General features: G+C 41.2%; 1 protein-coding gene across 1 annotated transcript; it reads left to right on the forward strand.

The window, feature by feature from the left end:
- Positions 1-2,020: 2,020 nt before the first annotated feature.
- Positions 2,021-19,326, forward strand: IER3IP1 (immediate early response 3 interacting protein 1). Its single transcript, XM_077777593.1, has 3 exons — positions 2,021-2,213; positions 16,837-16,938; positions 18,143-19,326. Exons 1-3 carry the CDS (start codon positions 2,123-2,125, stop codon positions 18,196-18,198), a joined length of 249 nt encoding a protein of 82 aa, XP_077633719.1. The 5' UTR covers positions 2,021-2,122; the 3' UTR covers positions 18,199-19,326.
- Positions 19,327-21,163: the final 1,837 nt, after the last annotated feature.

The raw sequence follows: 21,163 nt of genomic DNA on the forward strand, positions 1-21,163 counted from the left end.
CCAGAGAGGTTAACCTGATTCTTCTGAAAATAAAAGAATTGGATCCTGTGAGTTGTAACCCAGGGGCGGGTTAACGCAAAGAGGTAACTGTGAGAATCTTTACCCCACCTCCTCTACATCTATCCCCCAAATCTCCCGGCCTCCCCCACGACCCCCCCCTCCTCATTAAGTATACAATCTACTAAAAACTGTGATTCACTGCTGAACCGAAGCTTCCAAGCGAGGCCCCCTGGGTGCTGCTTCCCCCCTCCTCCCAGCCCAGGGTAGAAATCCTGGATTGGTCACTGTCCAGTTACAAGAACAACCTTCCTTCTCTATCACCAGTGTCTAGTGTTGCGGGCCTTTAGAAACTGGAGGATTTGTTAGTATCCTGTTGTTTTTTTATTTCTTTTATCTTCCTGTGTCACTCTACCTGATTTACATTTAGGGCTGATTTTGGAGATAGTGTTTACGTGTGTCTGTGGGAAATGATACATTTCTTCTTCCCTATAGATACTAACTAACTGGCCTATTTAAGCCGAATTTCTTCTTGGAAAATTAACTAATTATTCTTTTATTATTATTATTATTATTATTATTATTTTCACTAGTGTTTCTTCCAGCAGCAGCAGCACATGTGCCTCCAAAGTCCTTTCTGGGACTAATGTGCTGCTTTTTTATTTTCTATTTTAGGGGACCATGAGAAGTTCAGGAGGTGATTAATTTGCATACTTGGCCTCAATATCTAAAATTCAACATGGCCAGACTCAGCCTCTTACTACTGCTGTCAAAGACAAACAAAGCTAGACACCAGTAAAATGGTAAAGATAGATTTTAATCAGTGATATAGTGCTGAAATAGGAAAGAGGGTCAAATGTGAACTGAACTCAATTTCAATTTGTACAGAGGAGACAGGGCATTTTAAAGGGAGAATGAGAGAGAAGAAAAGGAGGTGAACAGGGGCTCTGTAAATTCAGGAAGATGGGAAAAATTACATAAGGATTGTCAGTACAAACGTTGACTGGCCAGTTGGGATTGTTAGCTGGCAATTATCAAAGTTAGAATTCTACCCTGCCACAGACACTGGGAAACAGAGGCCCTGTTCTTCCTGATGATTACATTTTAAAGGAATGCCTTTCAGGTCAGAAAGACTCTCCTGAATTAGAGGAAATGCATACACATCTCAAAGGGACAGAGGAAGGATTCACAATCTTAGGCCTTTTTCAAAAAAATGCTCTAAGAAAGGGTGGTCAGGGGCCTACTTTCTGGTTGGCTAGAACAAACAGTAAATATTTTCTAGCCTTGAGCTTTCTTTAAGGGGTACTAGGGTCATCCTCAGGGTGTGGCCTTCAGCTGTTAGAAACTGTGTTATCATTTAATAGAGGGCTAGGAAAGTGGATGCAATCTTTTGTGTTGAGAGTCTAGTTTTTATAGGCTGAGGTTGAGGCCTTGTGGAGAAGAGGGCTCAGGAAAAGCCTGGCTAGTTTGATCAAGCAGAAAATGTTTCTCCTTGAGTACATGCCATTTCATTTAAGAATTTTAAATTATGTATTTGTCAAAGCCCCTGTTTCTTTATCTGTAAAATAGGAACATTAACATCCCATACAGCTCTGGGGAGCATCAGGTACAGTATATTTCAAAAAAAATACAATGCAAGCCTCAAATGTCATTATCAACGTATGAGCCACATTAAAAAAAAGTAAACAGCAAAAGTTAATGTTAACAATTCACTTTATTTACCTAATATACTTAAAATATCATTTCAACACGTAGTCAACATTCAAAAATGATCGAAAGACTTTACGTTCTTGTTTTCGTCCTACGTCTTTGAAATCTCGTGTGTGCAGTATTTCACATTTTACAGCACCCCAACCGCGACCAGCCACTTTCCTAGTTTAAAGCAGCCACACGTGGCCGGCCACAGCCTGGACCACAGCCTGGACCTCACAGGTCTAGACCGCACAGCCGACCCGCCTCGTTGACGTGAACGCGGGGCGGGCCCTAACCTGATGGGGCGGAGCTTCCGGGGGAGCGCGTTTGGGGCCTGCCCGGCTCCCGTAGGAGAGCGCCGGCCGTGGCGGCGCCACGTCCCCTGCGGCGGCGGGAGAAAGATCGGTTGGGCCTCGGGAGGCTCCGGGCGGCAATGGCCTTTACGTTATACTCGTTGCTGCAGGCGGCCCTGCTCTGCGTCAATGCCATCGCCGTGCTGCACGAAGAGCGCTTCCTCAAGAATAGTGAGTGAGGCCGCGGGGCCGAGCTGGCGGAGGGTGGCGGGCGGTGGCGGAGCCTGGGGGAAGCGATGCCGGGTCGGGCCGCGGGAGGGGCCCGGGTCGGGACCGACGGGAGGCCGAAGGCTTTACTTTTAGGGCCCTTCCGTGAAGGGAGGAAGCCAAGCCGCTTCCGTCTCACAGTGAGACTGAGCTCAGCAACGGGGTGAAGATTGTTTAACAGATACCCTCTGTGTGCCGGACCCCCGGGGTCGGGATGGGGAGGGATACAGAGAAGACCCAGGGATGCTCCTGGCTGCGGTTTGTTTCGGTTAGCAATGTAATGCACTCGTCTATGATTGTTTTTAATGGTCAGAAACCGGGGTCTGAGGTTTTAGGTACAGAGGGAGGGGCGTGGCTCATTTTGGAGTGTGGGTAATTAGAAGAATGAAGTGATTGAGGGCCATAGGGTCCCTGCCCTTTGAGGATAGGAAGACAGGGACAGTTGTTCGGTTTATCAGGACATTCAGCTACCCACGTTCCTAGAAAAGTTTATTCAGCACAGCGTATTGGATGCCTACAGTGTGTCAGGCCAGAATCTAAGAATATCAAGATGAAGACACAAGTATGTCCGTTGGTACCTCACAATACAGCGATTTCCATGCCATCCTCGGCAGGCCACCTTTTGCTGTATGAGGCAAAATTAAGACAGGATAGTGCGTGATGTACATCATTTGTCTGCACAAGTATACCAGATACACAAAGTATACCATCATTTGTCTGCAAGCGTACCAAATATGTCCGTGTGAATCACTGAAACTCAAGCCTATAAGCAAGATCGGTTCATTTATTCCTTCAGATTTGTTGAGCACAAATTATGTGCCGGGGCCCGTGTAATTAGGAGATGAGGTTACAGAAGTCACCTTGCCCTTCTGCTGGAAGTTCATTTAAATTAAAATGAACAAGTAGTAATGACAAGTATGCAGAATATTATGCAAGGGAAATGCAAGGAAACGCTGACTTGTGAATCTTTGAAAGCTTGGTGGAGGAAGTGTATCTAACTCAAGATCTGATAAGTGAGTAAGCGTTAATTAAGTGAAGGTGAAAGGTTGGGACAGGTTGGGAGAATGAGGAATAAAACTGGAGTGTGAAAACTGGGGCAGATGAAAACGGTCTTACACGGAGTAGTGACATGACCGGATTTGTGTTATTTGCAAGATCTTTCTCACTGCAGCGTGGAGAACAGACTGACAGGGTAGAATAGTGGATGTGGGAAGCGCCATTTCAAACAGGGCAAGCAGAAACGGTGGGTATCACATCAGTTGAGTGAGTGTAATAACTGGCACTGGACGCCATGTACCAGGGTCTCTGAGGGTTAACTTGTGTAACCCTCGCAACAACCCTAGGAGATGGGTACTGTTTTCATCCCCACTTTACAGATGGGAAACCTAAAGTACAAAAGAGAGGAAGAAACTTTTCTCTGATCACACAGCTAGAAAGTGGCAGAGCTAGGATTCACCTTAGGCCTTCTGACTCAGAAGTTCATCTCCTCATTGGTATAGTCTTCAGAAAAGTAGAAAAGATCATATGGGGGACTGAATTTTTCTCCCCCCAAAGATACATCGAAGTCCTAACTCTTGGTACCTGCGAAGATGACATTATTTGGAAATAGGGTCTTTGCAGGTGTAATTGAGAAGATCACACTGAATGAGGATGGCCCTAGATCCAATGGGGTGTCCATCTAAGGAGAGAGGTACATACAGGGGGAAGAAGGCCAAATGACGACAGAGGCAGAGATTGCAGTGATGTAGCTAGACACTAAAGAATGCCAGGGATTGCCAGTAACTACCAGAACCTGCAAGAGGCATAGATGAGAACATTCCTCGGGAACCGACTCTGCTAAACACCTTGGTTTTGGACTTCTGGTCCCCAGAACTGTGAGAAAATACATTTCTGTCGTGTAAAGCCGTCCAGTTGGTGGCACTTTGTTTTGGTAGCCCGGGGACTAATACAAATCAGAAGATACTTTAATAGTAGAAAAAGCAGAATTTCCGGTTTGGACATTGGGAAGGAGGGAGAGAAGAAAAAGTCCGAGGCAAAGATCTCTTGGTTTCCTGGCTTAAGCAACTGAGTGAAACATAGTACCTTTAGCAAGGTAGAGAGTATGGGAGGGAACATGAGGGCAGCAGTAGTGGGTAGGAAGGTGAAAAGAGAATGAAATAAGTTTCGGACATGGTGAGTTTGAGATTTCTGTGAGAGAGGCAAGTGGAGATGTGGAATAGTCTGCTGGCGTGAAGTCTAGACAGCAGAAGCACGAGCGTCCGTGGAGATCGCATTGGAGTTCATCACCCACAGATGAGGAATGAAGCCACGGAAAGAGGTGGAATTTCTCAGAGAAAAAATAGATTACAAAGAGATTTGGTGACCAGGACAGTCCCAGAATCTCTTCCAGTATTTAATGTTTAGGTAGAGATAGAAGAACTGACAGGGGAAGTTGATGAGTGAGCAAAACAAGAGAAGTGGGAATAGCTAGGCAGTGGGTTTCACAGAAGCCAAGGAGTGTTTGAAGGGGAGGTGGTACGACAGTGGAATGTTCCGAGGACTGGGATAAGGATGGAAGTGTGTCCTGGGCTTTCAGGGTAATAGAAGTCATTGGTGATTTTACACGAGTGGATGTAACTGTGGATAAAATCCAAATTGGAATGTATCGAGGAGTGAGTGGAAAGTGATTAAATGGAGATCACCCTACCAAATACAATAATAATGAAAAGCTTGAAATACTGCAAGAATTACCAAAATGTGACACCTCCAGAGACATAAAGTGAGCTGTTGGAAAAATGACACCATTAGACCTGCTTGACACAGGATTGCCACAAACCTCTAATTTGTAACAAAAAAAAAAAACACACACACACACACAGTATCGGGGAAGTGAAATAAAGGGAAGTAATGAGACAAGGTGTGCCTGTATAAGGCTGTGTAAGTGGAAAGTGTACAATGGTCATTTGATACTCGGATATACTGCCAAATGCTTACCACGCTTAGTGTTTTTCACCTCACATAATTAGAATTTTTTGGTTGTGGTTGTGGTGGTAAGAACACTTAAAATTCACTCTCAATGCAACTTTCAGGTAGACGGTACAGTATTGTTAACCATAGTCACAGTGCTGTACATTAGGTCCCTGGAACTTACTCATCTCATCTCTGGACCAGCAACTTCCTATTTCAACCCCTGGCAACCACCATAGTACTCTTGTTTCTGTGAAGTTGATGTTTTTAGATCCCACTGATAAGTGAGATAATACAATATTTGTCTTTGTCTTCACTTGCTGTAATACTGTTAGGATTTACTCATGTTGTCACAAATGACAGCCTTCTCTTTTTTATGGCTGAATAATACTCCATTACACACACACACACACACACACACACACATGCACACGCACTACATTTCCTTTTCCCATTCATCCGTCAGTGGGCACCTAGGTTGTTTGTGACTATTGTGAATAATGCTGCAGTGAACATGGGGGTACAGAGACCTCAAGATAGTGATTTCATCTCTTGGATAAATACTCAGAAGTGGGATTGCTGGATCATGTGATAGTTCTATTTTTGATTTTTTGAGGAACCTCCATACTGTTCTTCATTATGGCCGTACCCATTTACATTTCCATCAGCCATGCCCAAGGGTTCCCTTTTTCTATATCCTTGTCAGCATTTATTATCTCTTGTTCCCCAGCTCCCTGCATGCACCTACAGTTTGAGTGATTTTTGTTTGTTTTTGTTTTTTATTTTGATAGAGAGCATGTGAATGTGAGCAGGGGAGGAGCAGAGAGAGGGACAGAATTCCAAGCAAGCTCTGGTTAGCGCAGAGCCTGATGGGGGGCCTGAACCCACGAACCATGAAATCATGACCTGAGCTGAAATCAAGAGTCGGACACTTAACCAACTGAGCTACAGAAGCGTCCCCATCTCTTGTTGTTGTTTTTTTAATAATGTCCATTCTGACAGGTGTGAAATGATAACCTCCTTGTGGTTTTGATTTGCATTTCTCTGATGATAAGTATGTTGAGCACCTTTTCATATACTTGTTGGCCATTTTTATGTCTTTGGAAAAATGTGTCTTCAAATCCTCTACTCATTTTTTTTTAAGTCTATTTATTTATTTTGTGAGAGAGAGCTTGTGATTCTCTCTCTCTCTCTCTCTCCCTCTCTCTCTCTCTACCCTTCCCCTGCTGTCTTTTCTTTCTCTCTCACTCTCTCTCAAAATAAACTTTAAAAAGATGACAATACTTAATATTATTGATGTACAGATTTAATGCAATGTCTAACAAAATTCCAGTTGGCTTTTTACAGAAACTGACATGTTGCTTCTAAAGGAAATGGACCCAGAATTGCCAAAATGATCTTGAAAGAGAATACGATGCCCAGACCTTACTCCAGGCCTGCATTTAAATTTTCCAGAAGTGAAGTTCAGCAGTGTCTTTTCCATAATTTCTGCAGGTGAAAATCACTGCTACAAAACTATTAGAATGGCCCAGAAATGTTAATACTTTGCCTCCTAGAACTTTGTCTTCATTTCCTCTTCTCTCCAGAAGTAGCACAGATATTTTATCTGAACATGTATTTTGAATATGGTCTAGAGCTAAGGAAAAACCCACATTGTCTTATCTTAAGTGAATATGCTGTTTTAAAATATTTAAGGGGCGCCTGGCTGCTAAGTCAGTAGAGCATAGGACTCTTGATCTCAGGGTCGTGAGTTCAAGCCCTGCACTGGGCATGGAATCTACTCAAAAACAGCAATTCCTTTATTCAGGGGTCCCTGGCTGGCTCAGTCAGAGGACTGTGGGACTCAGTTGTGAGTTCGACCCCCATGCAATTACTACCAAAAAAACCCCTAAAAAACAAAACAACTTTAAAAATTAAATATCTAGAGAAACTATGGAAAGAGCCCAAATGTCCATCAATTAGTGAATGAATAAAGAAGATGTGGTATATATGCACAATGGAATATTACTTAGCGATCAAAAAGAATGCAATCTTGCCATTTGCAATGATGTGGATAGACTTAGAGTGTATTATGCTAAACAAAATAAGCCAGAGAAAGACAAATACCATATGATTTCACCCATATGTGGAATTTAAGAAACAAAACGGTGGAACACGTGGGAAGGTGGGGGAAAGAGAAAGGGAAACAAACCATAAGAGACTGAATGATGGAGAACAACTGAGGGTTGATGGAGGGACGTGGGTGGGGATGGGTTAGATGGGTGGTGGGTGTAAGGGGGTGCACTTGCTGTGATGAGCACTGGGTGTTGTAGATAAGTGACGAATCACTGGAATCCTCCTGAAACTAATACTGCACTGTATGTTAACTAACTAGAATTTGAGTAAAAATTTGACAAGATTTTTAAAAGTTAAATAGTAAAAGATAAAATATCTAAATAGGTTTTAAAATAGAATTTTGGAATAGAGGCTGAACATGTTACTCAGTGGTTTGAAATCTTGAATCCTCTAACATCCATAGCCTTTAATGTAAAAGTCAGACTTAGTTGTGTGACTTACAGACTCACCATGTGTCCCTTCCTCCCTTTCCTTCCCCTTCCTTTACCCTTCTACAATATTTACCCCATGTGCCATTCTTACCATGGTGCCTCTCTTCTCTGCTGAGCCTTTATTCATACTTTCTCTGCCTTCAGTGACCTTGACTTATGTCAGACTGACATTTAAGGCACACCTCTGCCATTTGCCTCTCCCAGAAACCGTCACTGACCTATTCCATGGGCCGTAGCACGCTGCAGTTTCGTTCTGTCTTTTCCAGTAGGCTGATGACAGGGAGTCTCTCATTTTTACAGTTCCATCAGTCAGTGAGTATTTTCCAAATAATTGAATAACGTTACCGTTATCATATTCTCACACTTCCTGATTTGAGAGCTCTATGTTTATTCAAATAGTTGAATCAGTATTTTGACTGTAGTGCCGAAAATGTGTTGTATCTTACAGTGTTCCACGATGACACAAATTCCCTTTTTGTACAAGAAAAAAAAGGACATTGTGCATTTTAACACCTGTCCAAATTATTTTTCTAAGTTTTTATTTATGGTGCCCAATATGTATGCATTTGACAAGGATTGTGTCCAGTAGGAGTTATAAGTGCTACAAAAGAAGCATTTCAGACGTGAAACATCATGAGTCCGCTCTGGCTGCTGTAGCAGAATATCATAGACTGGGTGGCTTAAACAACAGAAATTTATTTTCTCACAGTTCTATAGGCTGGAAGCCTGAGACCAGGGTGCCAGCATGGTTGAGTTCTGATGTGGGTATCTTCCTGGCTTGCAGATGGCCGCCTTCTCACTCTGTCCTCACACGGGTAGGCACAGGTAGGGAGGGGAATCAGATCTCTTTCTTTCTCTCTTTTGGTAGACCACAGCCCTATCTGATTAGTGCCTTCACCTTATGATCCATTTAACCATAATTACCTCCTTAAGACCCCATCTCCACATAGGCTTCAACATATGAATGTAGGGGGAACACAGTTCAGTCCATCACAGATTATTAACATTTATTATTAGGCATTTTGGTTCAGGGTTTAAATGACTGCTCCAATGTAATATTAAGAGTTTAGAGTAGCAAGAGCTATATGAGCCTATCTATATGTCTATAAATATATACTCCTGGAAAGCATTTGTTGAATTTCACCACAGATTAAATAGAAATTATTACATTGAGCTGAGAATTACATGGACCCAAGAGAGATTAATTCAAGTATACCAGATCATTTAGTTCAACATTGATCTTTTTGATCAAGGTAATTTTTTTTAATGTTTACTTATTTAGAGAGAGAGCAAAAGTTCTCCCTCTCTCTTCTCTCTCTCTCTCTCACACACACATGCGTAGGTGAGGGGCAGAGGGAGAGGGAATGAGAGAATCCCATCAGACTCTGAGCTGTCAGCTCAGAGCCTGATGTGGGCTTGATCCCATCAACCGTGAGATCATGACCTGAGCCAAAATCGAGTTAGATACTCAACCCAATGAACCACCCAGGCACCCCTTAATCAGGATAATTTTTTAAAACATATGTTAGCAGAGTTCTCTGTGTAGTTTATTAAGTACTGTAACATCTGTGATAGCATTTGATTCACATGCAAACTTGGTGACATTGACAAAGTGAAGCACTCTCATCTTTTTTGCAGGTGGAAACTGATCTTAAGAGAGGCTGAGATTTGCCCAGGGTCAGCCAGCCCTCAACTCAGTAGCTAATACTTCTCTTCAGAATGTATTTAGTGGAGGGTTGTTGGCTGACTCTGGATGGATTGCTATTTTGTGATGAATTTTTGAAGTCTGGGCAGCAGAGGAACATGTTTGATGTTTGGGGTTTGCTAATAAGTAACTTTTTATATTTAATTCTGTTCCTAAAATTATGGCAGCTGGCCAGTGTCCGCAGGTCTTATCATTTGTTCTTTTCCTGGCCCTCTAGCTATGGAAGTGTCGAGAGCTGTAGAATTAAACCTTCTCTTTAAAAAAAAAAAAAAGCAAAGCTCTTTAAATCTTTGGCCAGTTTCCTTAGGAAAACAACAAGACTCCCTAGGTAGCAGTTGGAGAGAAAGCTATTCGTTAGAGTAAAAGTATAATCCGTAGCACCTGGTCTTTTACTTGTCACCCTTGTGTTTGTCCATAGAGTATCTATTTTTTTGTTCTGAAATAGTTTATTGTCAAGTTGGTTTCCATATAACACCCAGTGCGCATCCCCACAAGTGCCCTCCTCTATGCCCATCACCCCCCCCTTCTCCCCCACCCCCATCAGCCCTCAGTTTGTTCTCAGCCTTCAAGAGTCTCTCATGGTTTGTCTCCCTCCTTCTCCCCCATTATTTTTCCCCTTCTTCTCCCCCATGGTCCTCCGTTAAGTTTCTCCTGATCCACCTATACGTGCAAACATATGGTATCTGTCCTTCTCTGCCTGACTTACTTCGCTCAGCATAACACCCTCAAGTTCCATCCATGTTGCTACAAATGGTCAGATTTCATTCTTTCTCATTGCCATGCAGTATTCCACTGTATAGATAAGCCACATCTTCCTGATCCATTCATCAGTGGATGGACACTTAGGTTCTTTCCATGCTTCGCTTATTGTTGAGAGTGCTGCTATGCCCATAGAGTATGTAGACAGATGATTTACTCTCTCAACCCAAAATTTAGTTTTCGTTCTAGGGGCCTGAGGATAGAGACTAGGCTAAACTAGTCTGTTGGGATGAGTACTGGGTGTTATAGGAAAGATCAACTTGACAGTAAACTATAATAAAAAATAAATAAATAAAGCACTTTGTAAAACAACAACAAAAAAGTTAACTGATAACTTACTGTTTTTTAAAATTACCTTTGTTGTGCCCGAATCGCAAGTCCCAGAGACCTCCAAGGAGCCGGCACCGATGCAAGTACAGAAGGGTCTTTATTACAAGCTCGAGCAGGGGCTCACCAGCCTGCCAGTGTCATGGCAGCAAGGTGAAGCCAAGAACAATAGTGAACAGGGTTTTTAAGGAGTAAGGGATGGGGGTGTTACAGTACATGTAGCATCATCACATAGGCACCAATTACAATTACAGCTTTGACCATTCAGTATCTGTGAGGTGTTCATTACTTTTGGTGGGACCCAATCATGACTTTTGAGAATCCTTTGAAAATGACCAATTGTGAGGTGAGTTCAAAGGGCCCACGTGGGGTTTAGACAAGCAGTGAGAAATTGGCTAGTTTGTATCTGCAGTTCCCAGTCTTGACTCAGACCACTGGAATGTTTTTTGATTAGCTGATCTGAGGGCGGTCCAAGGATGGCTTTAGCCTTGAACAGTCTGAGGCTTTTCCTGGGACTGGGACTGGGGCTACGTGCAGCCTGAGGTTTCTCTTAATGGAGGACTTAATTTTTGGCTCCTCACCTTCATGCTGATGCTTAAAACGTACTCCTAATATTGTAGAGTTTTATGCTGTTTTGTTGAAGAACAGAGTTATTCAGTGTTGGAAAAAATATTTTTTTCCAGTAGTCAGTCCTCTCATTATGTAAAACCTATAGTCAAATAATTTTTGGAACATATCTAAAGGAAAAAATATAGTTGGAAATTTTGTCTCTTCTAATAAAAATTGGGTGCATGGAAACAAGTCCTTTTTACCTAGATCTAAGAGATTGTGGCTGTGGGTGTACAGGATTGATAATTTTAGTAATGATAACTTCCAAAAGGCAAGTGAAGGAAATGAAATCAACAATACCATTTAAAACTGGTTTTATTTTATTATTATTTTGTTAATATAATTTATTGTCAGGTTGGCTAACATACAGTGTATATCCAGTGAGCCCTTGGTTTCAGGGTTAGAGTCCTGTGATTTAACGATTCATCGTTAAGCTGGTTTTAAAATGTGATTTTAAATATTCAAAGTAACCCCTGAATGAAGCCTCTCTACTTGTAGACTCTGTCCCTGCCCTCAGGGGGACATGTCTGGAGAGGAAGCTCTAATTGCAGAGGGGTTTCATCCCTTCTCAACCTGAGCTTCATTTCTTAAAAGCAATTATTTTCAACTCTTCCAAGTTTTGACTCACTGGCTTACCACTGTGGAAGGGTTTTTAGTATAATTATACCATCAGCAGCACATTTGTTCTTGTGCGAGCGCAGGTACACACACATTTCCCCTCCCCCATCTCTCCTATTTCCAACCAATTATTGGTGATATCAGTATTCCATATTTACATTGCTATCACTGAATATAGGTCACAGCTGAACTATAAAAAAGCAATGATGTCATTCTTCTAGGTTTTTTTTCGCGGTTTGGTTATAGGAACCTAGATTGGAACTAATTTTTCTTCAGAGTTTTTTTCATAGACATTGTTTCACTTAATTTTCCAATTTCTAGTTGTGCTGTCATTCTGTTTCCTGATTCTTTGTAGAACCTGAGTTGTCTCTCTGAAAGCCTTTAGAGTGTCTCTTTATCTTCAGAGGTCTGAGATTGTACAATACTGTGACGTGTGTGCCTCCCCCACCCCGCCACTTTGGGCTGTTCTCTGATTGGGCCCTTTTGGCCTAAAGAAAAGCTCGTGTCCTTTAGTTCTGTAATATTTTAATATTTCTTCCTGTCTGGTTGTTCTTCTCTCTGGAACTCCAGTTACTTTGACAGGTTATACTCTTTCTGTTAGCCTTGTTTACTAGGTTTTCTCAACATAGTTTATCAACCTCTTGAGCTTCTTATGCTAACATGACGAGAACAAAAGCTCAGCTTTGATTCCTTAATATTCCTTTTTATGGCATCCTGTTCTTGTTTCATAGGACCAAGAGCTTTACTCTCTATAGATGTTCAGTTTTAAAAATGTGTTCTGGGGTGCCTGCATGGCTTAGTTGGTAGAGCATGTGACTCTTGGTCTTGAAGTTGTGAGTTTGAGCCCCACATTGGGCATAGAGATTACTTTAAAGTAAAAAACTAAACCAGCCACTTTAATAAGTAAATACAGAACTAGTAAAAATGTTTTCTTTTACTTCTTCCATTGTCTCTTCCTCAGTCTCCTTTTCTGGTTTTTTTTTTTTTTTAACTTTTTAAAAATGTTTTATTTATTTCTAAGAGAGAGAGAGACAGACAGCATGAACAGGGGAGGGTCAGAGAGAGAGGGAGATACAGAATCTGAAGCAAGTTCCAGGCTCTGAGCTAGCTGTCAGCACAGAGCCCGATGCAGGGCTCAAACCCACGAACCATGAGATCATGACCTGAGCTGAAGTCGGACGCTTAACCGACTGAGCCACCCAGGTGCCCCTCTCCTTTCCTGTTTTTGTTCTCTTTCCATGTTAAAGATTGTTTTTCTTTTTGACAGTTCATTTTTAAGTGTAAGGCTCAGAGCGGCTCATCAGAAGCCATGGCTGTGGTTGAGGCTTATTTACTGGTGGGCCTCCCTGGTGTTTGAGGTTGTCTGTTGAGAATACCCACCCCACCCCCAGATGTCAGTCTCTGAAGTCTTGGGCAGCTGGTCAATTACCAGAGCGATTTTTCTAACTTCCTGCCTGCAGAATGTAAGTGTTACATGATTAGAGCTGAGCAGGGGAAATGAACAAGAGTCTGACACTCTGGGGTGCAGTTTTCGTTCCCTCCGCTCACACTGGATATCCCCACTCCAGAGCTTCTGTGGTTCTCTGCTGAGAGTAAACCTCTGCTCTTTGATGGGGTGAGTGGCGCGCTTTTCCGTCAGGTCAGTCCGGGAAGGAGGCGGAAGGGCAGGGGCCGCTAACTGCTCCTGTGTAGTTTCAGTGAGTCCTCTTTCTCCTTCTGTTGTCTACACTGACGCTTAAGGTTTCTCTCACCTTCCCAGGGTCTCCGTCTTAGCACCATTCACCTCAGTGTTTTATTGCGCACCCCCTGCAGGGTTTAGGTGTCTAGCTTTCTCCTAGACTCAGTTACCCTTCTTCATTTGTTTTCTATTGTTCAAATTTTGATTGACATCTCTTGGCTGGAAAATTCTTTCTTGTTAGACTTTAGTCTTTATTGTCATTTTTAGTAGAGTTTCAGGTGAAAGCTAAGATAAAAGTATGTATCCATTGATAAGGTTCAGGTTCAGGTCCTGCTTACCCTAAAATCTGACACCTTGGCAATTCTGAGTATCTGAAGCTGAAGGAGTCTGAGAGAATGGCAGACGCAGGAAGGTCACTGCCCCCTCTGCTCCCGCCTTGCCCTCTTTTCTCAAAGCAGGAGCTTAGTCTCCCATGTGAAAGGTACCTCCCTGTACCAGGAGACATCCTTGTCACCAGAGAGGAGGGCTGTATCAACAGACCTTCTTACTTTCCCAACATTTATTACCCCCACTCTCCACTCAAACTCCTTTGTCTTATCAGTTCTTTACAAATGTATTGTTTCTTTGTCTCAAAAGTTTCCTGCTCTGGTCACTTCTTTGAAGTGACTGAAGCCTTCTCTAGAGGCTCCCTAGTGCATGTAAGAAGTTAGTAAGAGTATATGCTTTTCTCCTGTTTGTTTTTATCAGTTTGATTTTCAGACATAGCCAGGGACCCCAGGAGGGCCAGGGTTAACTTTTTCCTCCCTGACCCCATCATGCTGAACCAGAAGCACACTGCTTTTTCATTGTGCAGAGCTGTCACAGAGGCTTCTGTTAAGTCCCTTTTCCCAGCCATGCTGCTTTCACATAGAAATGTTCCTGTAGCATTTATGCAGGTGGGACACATACTGCTGATGGTGGGTGGTCATTCTGTGTGTCCTGTGTGTCTGCAGAGTCTAATATACCATTTTGCCACACTGTAAGGTGAAGGCTGGTGCCACAGTTTGAACTTAAATTACAAAAAGAGGATTGCCATTCCGTGGCGAATGCTGGCTGAGCTGCTGGAAGAGTGAGACAGTTATTTGGAAGGAAGACATTGTAGTAAAATTCGTAATACATTAAAAGCAAATGCTGGGAAAGCAGCGTAAGTATACTCGCTAGCTGGAGAGAGCACATCCGAAAGTAGGAGGGTACTGTTGTCCAGGCAAGATGCAGGTATATCTTCTAAAATTATTTTTAGCTTGGGTAGATATATACATTTAATATTGGAGGATTTGCCCCCCTCCCATAAAGCTATGTTGGAGTGGTGTGTTCATGTTTTAACTCACTGTGTCATAAAAATTAAGAAATAGAGTTCTCTGGAAGTCTTAGTCTGTGGTCCTAGAATTTACCTAACTTCACCTTGTCCCAGATTAACTCCGTCTACTAGAATTCACTTCAGTTCTACAAATGTTTACTGAGTACTCGCTGTGGGGTGGGGGTGCAGGAGAGTGGGAAGGTGAAGAAAGTATAAATTTAGTCCCTGTCTTCCAGGGTCTAATGAGACACACTTGAAAACAACTAACCAAGAAGGAGAACAGAGTCACCATTTTCAGTGGGCTATTTGGGGAGCAAAGAGAAAGAAGGTTTATTACGATATGAGAAGGACGTAGGAAAGGCCCTGACCCCGAAGTCAGACCTAGATTCAGAAACTGTCTTTAACATGTACCACAGTTAGCAGGCATTGAGTGACGAATACTTGGAGTGTAGTGGTGAGGTATAGGGCAAGAATGTCAGTTTAAGGAGTTTGAACTTTATTCAGTAGGCAGTGGGAATCATCACATGATTGTGAGGTGGAAAGACCTGACCCTTTAAGGGAGAAAACTCACAGGGCTAAGACAGCTAGATTACAGAGGTGTCTGTTGAAAGAGTCCTGCAAGAGATAGTAGAGTCTGACTGTTAACCACTGTGATGGTGTTTGTAACCATGGGAGCCCAACAAAGAGTAACCCCCCTGTGGACTGGGAAGACTGTCAGCACAACCCGAGCGAGGCCTTGAAGGGAAAGGGCTAGTCAGAACACATCAGCTGTGTTGTGAACTTGATTTTTAAATTAGTTTTACCCTACAACATATCTCAGTGTTGATGTGACACAAAAAAGCAAGCAACCATTTTTTAACCTTTATTTCAACCAAATAGAAGTTGATTAAATGAACTACAGTCTTGTTACCTGAGACTTGGTTCTTTTGTGTATGAAATAAAGACCGTCTTCAAGATGAAGGGCAAGCCTGTTAGGAATTAAGCCCTATAGTCATAGGAGATAGAAAATAATGTAAGATGTGAAAAGTGGGCCTGAAATGTGGACGAGAGAAGGACAGCTTGCGGAAAGGAGGACTTGTGGGTCTTCAGAAGAACGTATGACAACAAAGAACTAGCAGGTAAAGGAAAAAATAATGTATAATATTAGGAAAATGATGCAGAAGAAGGTAAAAGACTCATTTACAGAGAATAAGTGGGGGTAGTGGGCTCATTTCCTCAGCTCAGAATTGAGAAATGAGGAGAGTGATGGAGGGGAAAAGACGTGCGCCCACTGGTGGGATGGAGCACAGCTCTCAAGAAGCCTAAGCAAGCCACGACCCCAGGTAGTGTCCCTTAACATTTCCTCAAGTAATGTAGCTGGTGCGCCTCAGCCACAACATTTTCATGCTGATAATTGTGTTGGATCTTAGAAATTCTGAATTGAGCTAATTAATTATTGAGTTTAATGTATGCCTTGCTTTTCAGTTCTGACCTGAAAAATGTTTTGTTTAAAAAAGGAGGAAAGGGGCGCCTGGATGGCTTAGTTGGTTAAGCGTCTGACTTCGGCTCAGGTCATGATCTCACAGCTCTGTGCTGACAGCTCAGAGCCTGGAGCCTACTTTGGATTCTGTGTCTCCCTCTCCCTTTCCTATCCCCTGCTTGTGTTCTCTCCTGTCTCAAAAATAAATATTAAAAAAAATTTTTTTAAAGGAGGAAAAAAACCAGTCATGGTGTCACAGCAATCATTTTCACTGAATTAAATGCCATGGAATAATTTAGACCTTATAAATATATAAAGTGCTGTATAACTTTATATATATATATAAAGTTTTAATCATATATATATGATTTTATAGTACTTTATAAAATCAAAGTAGAAATGAAATAAGATTGTTGCTGCTATCAAAAAGTAGAAAATATACTCTACAATATTTAATCAGTACTGTGTAACTTTTAAGTGAGATGACTTTATATTTTATGTCTTTAACAAAGACTCAAGTTCATTTTTTGGAAGATGACTAATGAGGGAGCAAGGTGAGTGCATAATAAATTTTAACACAGCTAATCATTTTTATATCATGCAGTTGGCTGGGGAACAGACCAGGGAATTGGTGGATTCGGAGAGGAGCCAGGAATTAAATCTCAGCTAATGAACCTTATTCGATCTGTAAGAACTGTGATGAGAGGTAAGAAGAAAAACTAGTGAAACACTCTAAAGTTTTAATTTTGTGGTTTAAGTAGCAAAGCTTCTGAGTGTGAACATCATCACATACTGTTTTTGTGGCGAATTTTTTTCTAATTAGCCTGTCTTTACTGTTTAGAAGCTGCTGGTTTTTTTCTTAGTTTGTCTCTCATTTCTGTCTAAACCACCTGATGCAAATGGAATGTTCAGTGGTAGAATCTGTTCACATGACCTGTGAAACCTGTTCCAGACCTGAAAGCAGTGGTCTCGCCTTTTGGAAATTCTTTTGCTTCAAGTAGTAGAGTCATCTAGAGTCATAGAAGACTTTTGAGGGAAGAACAGAAGTCCCGTATCTGCCATTCTTTTGGAAATTATTTTAGTGCAACTGAAGACAGAAGGGTTCAAACTTTTTATTTAAAACCATTAAAATTAGGGCCTCTCTCTCTCTCCCTCTTTTGATCACAACTTTGGATAGAATGTTAAATAAGTTCACTGTCAATTTAGCGGTGAAACAGGGTACGTGGCTGATTCAGTCAGAGGAGGTGCGACTCTTGCTCTCAGGGTCATGAGTTCGAGCCACATGGCAGGTGTAAAGAATAATTAAATAAATAAAACTTAAGAAATTTAGTGGTGAAACTGGAGTATTCTTTGCTCTTTTTTTGTTGTTTGTTTGAGAGAGAGAGAGAGAGAAAGAGAGCATGAGCGAGCAGAGGAGGGGTAGAAGGAGAGGAAGAGAATCTCAAGCAGGCTCCACGCCCAGTACTACCCCAAATTGGAGGCCCACTCAGAGTGAAGCTGGATTTCACAACATGTGAGATCATGACCCGAACTGAAATCAAGAATTGGATGCTTAACCGACTGAACCACCCAGGCTCCCCGTGCTCTTTATTTGTAATGTCAAATGTCACAGCCATATGGGTCTACTTCTCCCTGGGTTCTGCTGTGCTTCTGTGTTCCAGCATTGCACCAGCACTGTTCACAGCTGCTTCATACTGCTCGAGTTGCACCAGGTGCCCCTTACCCCAGTCACACAAGCCCTCTCTAAAGTTTAGGATCTTATAATCCAGTGCATGTTCCTTTGTTAATAACTATTTGCAACATGATTATGAATGACATTGATAGATATTTTCATCCTTCCTGGCTGCTAGTAACAATTAGTTTTCTTTTGCAATTTTCTTCATAATAACAAACTTTTTTTTTCTTTGCAGTGCCATTGATAATAATAAACTCAGTTGCAATTGTATTACTCTTATTATTTGGATGAAGAACAGTGGGAGAAATGGAGACTCAGAAGAAGAGATGCCAGCAGAAGTTACTACTTCGGTCATTATTGGAATAGCCATGTCTTAGCTGGTTGTCCTTGCACTTGACAAAAATGTAAACCTGACAATAAAACCAGAGTTCCTGTTTATCTGATTTTTTACAAATGTTGCATTTATAATTTCATTATAAAAACTTAGGTCATCAAAGGCAGTAACTATCCAGGATTGGAATACATTTGATTGCTAACTGTTAATAAAAGTTCATGCTATGGTAAAGATTGTTAAAAGGGTAAAGGGCTGTCACTTATATGTTTATAGAGATTTTTCTCTCACTTCTCAGGGATAAATTTTTTTCAGTGTTCTGAAGTTCCTTGTGACTTGGCTATGATGTGAGAGTGATTATCTTCCTACAAAAAATTTAAAGGTTTTTTTAAAAGTGATCACTGCAGATAAAATGATAATTAGTAGGTAATTTGAGTAATTTTACTTTGAACTCTTTATTTTGTCTGTATATCATCTTGGCTATAACAAATTCAAATTTATGGAACTATTGAGCAATACTCTCTGATTTCAGGGAGAATTCTAATTTTGTAAGTTAGATAGTCACACGATGATTGTGTTTTTAAGTTCTTTTCATGCGTTTGTTATTTTATTAATTGGCCTGAATGATGAGAACAGACCACGTCTACAGATTTCCATTGGTAGGAAAATCTGTGTAAAAATGTCTATGCCCTTTTTTCAGTAACAACTTATTTTTTAAATCTGCATAAATATTAGGCTGCAAGAGCAATCCTGAACGATCACAATTAAACTATGCTATATAAGACTATTATGAAGTATTTGCCTCTCCCTCAAATTATCACGTTTTCATTTTTTGGAGTAGCACATTAAGGGGTATAATTCTTTATTCTGTCTGTCAATATAGATTCATGCTAGATAAATTTTTTGTTTTGTTTTTATGTCTTAGACCATCCCATATTTGCTCATCCCATAATACAGTTTTACGCAGGAAGGTTAAAACTATGTAAATGGTTTTTCTGGAAATTCTTTATTATGATAGTTTAAAGGGACAGAATGCCATCTTTGTTTGTAGGAGAACATTTGTAAATAAAGTTAAATTTCCAAGTCAAGCATTTGTTTTTTGTACCTTACCTGTCAGTGTTAACTGAATCTCATTTTGTGTGTGACACTTGTTTTATACTTGCTTTGCTGTAAAATCACTGAGCAAAGACTTAATGAAAGTAAATATCACAGTCACTTTTTTTCCTTCAGTGAATTAACTGAATTGCTGATTGCACCAAAGAGACCCATGAGCAAGTGTTATTCCATGACCTAAGTTACCTCTAGAACTTTGGAGCAGGTATTAAATGCCTGTTTGTTTGTCCTGCCTGAGTTAGATGATCTTTGGGCCGAAAGGCTTGCAGCTGAACCAGAGAGATGTACCTGGGATTCTTAGTTGATTATCTAGCTCATGTGAGGAGCTAACATATTTGGCATTTAGAGACAGTGGTCTTTTGGCCTTACAAAGATCGATGCAGGAGTCCAAATTTAAGCCACTGAACAGATTCAAAAGATGTAGTTAATTGAGAGCACCCCCAGGCTATATGGAATGAAAAAAGAGACCTTGGCCTGATGCCATTTCTCATGGAAAACTTTACAGCACACGTTCCTGCTCATTTAGTGGCAGGGCACTGCCCGAGGTCACAGTCCGTCAGAGAGCAGTCACAGCAGGGCAGGATCAGAGTATTCTGTAGCAAAGTGGTTCTGAGGAAAGTGAAACACTGAACATCAAAATATTTCATCTCTGAAGGCCACTTAACACAATTCTAGCTTCAGTGCCCTGGAAGGCAGGTCTGTAAGTGATCACAGGTTAGCCCTGGTTTCCCAAGAGCAGCCGTGATTCAGTAACCATAGTATCTCATTTAGTTGACAGTAACTTCAGTGTCTACTTGCCTGCCCAAATCCTCTCCCTTAGCTATTCGCAGTATTAGCCACTGGTGATCATTCAAGACTCCAAATATCCATGTTTATGGTCCTTATGTATTCCCTGTGTCTGTACACTTCTGAACCATCATGAAGGATTTTGGCTCAAGTATATAGATGTCAGCCAAATTCATACCCTAGACCTTAAGCGCAGTGGTTTCCAAATTTTGATTGTTAATGGTAGAACCAGATTCCAAAAGGGAGAACACAACCGTAATGCTCCACTATCTAAAACAAATGAGAGCATTTTCTAGCTGAAGCAGGGTTAGGGCCTAAAGGCCTACTGTTCAACCTCCATCCTACTCTTCATCCGTCCTAAGTTAGCACTTCCACAAAACGTTGGTTAAAACATTGGTTAAAAAGTATCTTTTAAAAAGTCCCTATTTTAGATAGAGTAGGCAATGTGATCTGTGGTCTATAGGTATCTTCTGTCACTTGAGTGTATATGTACTTAATGAAATGACTTGAGAGAAAGCAGTATGTATTTGAATAGTAAAAAGAGTGGGAAGCAGGATATTTGTAATATGCCAAACAAAACCTTTTATCATAAGACAAATTTCCTAAGACCTCAGTTGTTTTCGGTTGCTTCATCTGCAAAATTGGTCAATAACTATTTCAGAACAGAAATCTGCTCCAAATGATGTATATGTGTATACCTTTTCCAGGTCCCTAACCTTTGACTCTAGATGTACCTCAACCAAAGAGATGTTATCCTGAAGTAAATGTTTTCAGTGAAATAAATCACTTTCTGAGTGTCTCATAGTTTCAAAGTTATTACCAATAATAAAATTTTGATACTAAGCAAAATGGGGAATTATTTTTTGCTAACATTTTCCTTGGCCCTTGATTGGTCATTAGATGCCAGTCATTGTGAAAACATTCTGTGCAAGGACCTGGGACACATAGTGGGCAGTGTCCAAGGGTACTGATCAAGGTGAGTTTTGGAATCCTATTTTTGTTTCAATTCTGTCACTGCCTTTTTTT

Source organism: Crocuta crocuta, unplaced genomic scaffold (assembly GCF_008692635.1).
Source record: "Crocuta crocuta isolate KB4526 unplaced genomic scaffold, BGI_CrCroc_1.0 scaffold36, whole genome shotgun sequence".
Lineage (NCBI taxonomy): Eukaryota > Metazoa > Chordata > Mammalia > Carnivora > Hyaenidae > Crocuta > Crocuta crocuta.